Here is a 3,735-nt window from a genome sequence, read left to right as displayed (position 1 = left end):
TCTGTTATGATGGTGGTAGTAACGTCTACATCGTGATTATGATCTTAACCAACCTACGCCTCTCTTTTTATATATATATATATATATATATATATATATATATATATATATATATATATATATATATATATTATTTTATTTTATTTTTTATTTTTTCTTATTACGTGTTTCTTTTTATGGTAGATACTATATTCAATGACAAGTTTTCTTTATATCATTCAAGTATTTAAAAAATACTATCATAATATTAATAGATTTGTTGATAAATATTTTAAGAATAATATCAATTGTAATTTCTAACATATAAAAAATTTCCATTAATGATAAATATAAATATTAGAGACGTACTTAACATGAAGTATTGTTAACAATTATTAATTTTTTGTGACCACATCACATTTAGTCTCAGAACCATAATTTAAATAGGAAAAATGTTTTCTCTTGATCATATCACGATGTATATTGGAACTGGGAGTGAATTTGAATAGTGGTTGAAGCTCATCGTCCCTTTGGATCCTTAATCTCTGAGAAAACATCATCAGGGATGAACACAGAAGATTCCTTGCTCATCCAGCTGCTATTATCTCCATCGCTAGTTGAGGTGCTCTTACTATAATCTCCACCATGTTGGCTACACTCACCACTGCTCGATACCTCCTCACCAACAACACTATTCTGAAGCAGCAGAACCAACTCCAGCATCCCAATCACGTCTTTAATGGAGGGCCTCTCGGTCCCATCCTCCTGCAAGCAGCTCAGTGCAATCTCACCAAATTTGTGCAAACAGTGAGCTGCTATGTGGCCCTTCAATGAAGGATCCACAATCTCACACAGACATCCCTTCTCACAGCAATGCTTCGCCCATTTAACAACTGAGATCCGTTGCTTCTCCTCCCAGTGGACCAGAGGTTGTCTCCCACACAATACCTCCAAGAGCACTACACCAAACGAGTACACGTCAGACTTCTCCGTCAAACGCTGTCGTTTGTAGTACTCCGGGTCTAGGTATCCTATGCTACCTTTCACCTGAGTGTTCACATGACTCATCGAAATACCTGTGGGCCCAATTCTGGATAAACCGAAGTCTGAAACCTTCGCCACCCATTTTTCATCCAACAAGATATTGCTGCTCTTCACGTCACGGTGAATGATCACCTGCTTCACACCCGTATGCAGATAGTGCAGTCCTCGTGCGGCGCCGATGCATATCTGAAGCCTTTGATTCCATGAGAGCGGAGGGTTATCGGTTCCGTAGAGATGATCACGGAGGGTTCCACGATCCATTAAGTCGTAAACGAGTATCATCTCGTTGCTCTCGTAGCAGTAACCGATGAGGGAAACAAGATGGACATGACGAAGTTTAGAGAGCATTTCGATCTCGTTCATGAACTCGTTCAGACCTTGCTGAGAACCCGGTTTGAGCCTTTTGATAGCGACAGGTGTTGAGCCGTCGTCGATGTAGCCTTTGTACACGTCGCCGAAGCCTCCCACTCCAACGACGAAGAGTTCGTCGAAGTTATTGGTGGCGGCTATGATTTCTGAGATTGAGAAGTGACGACAAAGGTTGCTTGGAAGCGATGATGAGCCACCCTCGCGAGTAGTTCCGTGCTTTTTACTTTCAACGGCGATGTTCTTCTTGCGTTTGACGAGGAAGAAAGCGACAATAAATAAAGTGAGCAAAAGGACGCCGAAAACTGCCCCCGTCACAGCGGGAAGAGTTTTCTTGGAGACTCCGCTTTTCTTGTTTGAGCCTTGATGGGTAACCACTGCGGGTTGTGTAAGAGGGTCGGGATTTGGTCCCGCAAGACTACCTTTATAATTGCTGATTTTGAAGATTTCAATTGCATTTATTTGTGTGTCCGGGACCATGCTTCTAGGGTGAGGATGCATTTTTAGTGAAAGATTAACTTTTTTGGGATTCTCTGAGATGATAACTACATACTCTCTAACCACGGGCACACCCCAGTTTTTGGTCCACAAGAAAACGTCTGCCCAATCGGTAGCCAACTGGTCTTGTATGAAGATGGAGAATATCAGGAAACCAGCCTCGTTAAATCTGGGGTTAAGCTCACAAAAGTATAACCTTAGGAAGTAGGTGAATCCGGAATCAACGGTAAAGTGCCAAGTGATGTTGTTCTTGATGTTGTTAGAGCCATTCGTTCCCATATTCCTTACAGATCGGAACACTTGGTCTGGTGCCGTGTAGTTAGGAGTCTTCTTAGTGAAGCTCAGATTAGTTGTAGCCTTATACTCAAAAGATTCTTCACTTTGAGTAATTAGGTACTTGCTATCGGCATCCCAAGTCCTGAGCATACCAGTGTCCCCAGAGGAGGAGATTGTATGGTCACCAGCTTTTAACCTGTACATGGTCTCGAGAGCAAACTTGTTCTCAATCACATACGGGGTCGTGGTGCCAACATATTGAGGCTGCTCCGTGTAGTCTTCATCAGGATCGGTGTAGTAGAGATAAGGGGGCATCGAAACAATCTCGATCCCGTTGATGAAAGCGTAGGAATCTGTGGTGTTAGGAATGAAGGTTATGTTGAGGTTCTCAGCGTCTTGGAGGTTAATGCAATACTCTCTGAACAAGATATCTGAGTGGCTAGGGTCATCATCAGCATCGGCGTTGAGGGAGGCATTGAAACCTTGAAGGAGGGTATAGGGGCCTGCTTTGACTGAGAAACAGGCTTGGGAGCGGTTGAAGTTTTGGTATGAAGTTGAGTAGAAGAAGAGACGAATGAACTTGGGGCCTGGTGTGAGAGGGAATGAGTAAGTGAACGGGGAGTGAGAGAGACGAGCATAGGTGTAAGGACCCTGTAGGGTAGATGGTGTGAGTGAAGGAGCAGCAACTGAGAGATGGGTGGTTGGGGAGAGGAAGTGGATGTCTGCAGTCCAATTCCGAGTGTCGAGAGTGGAGAAGTTGGTGGAAGAGCCGCAGCTGATGCTGAAGAGCTCAGTGGGATCATAAATATCTTCTGCTATGGAAATAAAAGAGAAGCACCATAACTGCAAGAGAAGAAGAATGGTTCCTGAAGCACTTTGCCTGCAAGTAGTGTCCATCCTCTAAACAAAGAGAGCTCAACTCAAACACCATAAATCAAGCAATGAATTTATCAAGATTTCTCAAACTACTAGCGCTGAACATTTCGTGTGTACTTTTTCTAAGCAAGTGGGACATTTCAAGTCTTACCGTCTATGCATATGGTTGGTTTGGCAGAAAGAATTTCATTAGAAGAAAATGATTTTATTCATTTTAAATATTTTATTTATTTATTGTCATTTAATAATATTTTTTAATAATTTATCACTATTATTAGGTGTAGCAATGCTTTTATTTACAAAACTCTGCAAGTTACAAATCAATGATGCTTTTATAAAATATTATATAGTTTTATATATTCTTATCTATCTTTGTTAATATGCGTAATTTTTATTATGATCAAAATAATGAGAAAATCTTTAAAATTATTAATGATGCAAATAAATTTTATGTATTGAAAAAATTGTTTTAAAAATTGAATTTCAAAAAAAAATGTTTTCTCTTTATTCCAAATATATTTTCTCATTAAAGTGATATTTATTTATTTATAAGGAGAACGAAGTTTGTGTTTTCACTTCTCTTATGAAGAGAAAGACTAAGTCAATAAGACTAAGATTAAGGTAGTCCTCAGTCCATATTCTCCCTCCCTTCACAACCAGAGACTAAAAGTGTCAATTGATCACTGTAAGCCTGAA

General features: G+C 40.1%; 1 protein-coding gene across 1 annotated transcript; it reads right to left on the bottom strand.

Annotated features, from left to right (window-relative positions):
• Nucleotides 1–287: 287 nt before the first annotated feature.
• Nucleotides 288–3,178, bottom strand: LOC137823978 (receptor-like protein kinase FERONIA). The gene has a single exon (XM_068629380.2). It carries the CDS (start codon nucleotides 3,058–3,060, stop codon nucleotides 499–501), a length of 2,562 nt encoding a protein of 853 aa, XP_068485481.2. The 5' UTR covers nucleotides 3,061–3,178; the 3' UTR covers nucleotides 288–498.
• Between the last annotated feature and the right edge of the window lie 557 nt (nucleotides 3,179–3,735).

The sequence above is a fragment of the Phaseolus vulgaris genome, chromosome 8 (genome assembly GCF_051622355.1).
Source record: "Phaseolus vulgaris cultivar YP4 chromosome 8, ASM5162235v1, whole genome shotgun sequence".
Taxonomy (NCBI): Eukaryota; Viridiplantae; Streptophyta; class Magnoliopsida; order Fabales; family Fabaceae; genus Phaseolus; species Phaseolus vulgaris.
The sequence above is the reverse complement of the archived record's forward strand: the minus strand, read 5'-3'. Positions and strand labels throughout refer to the sequence as shown.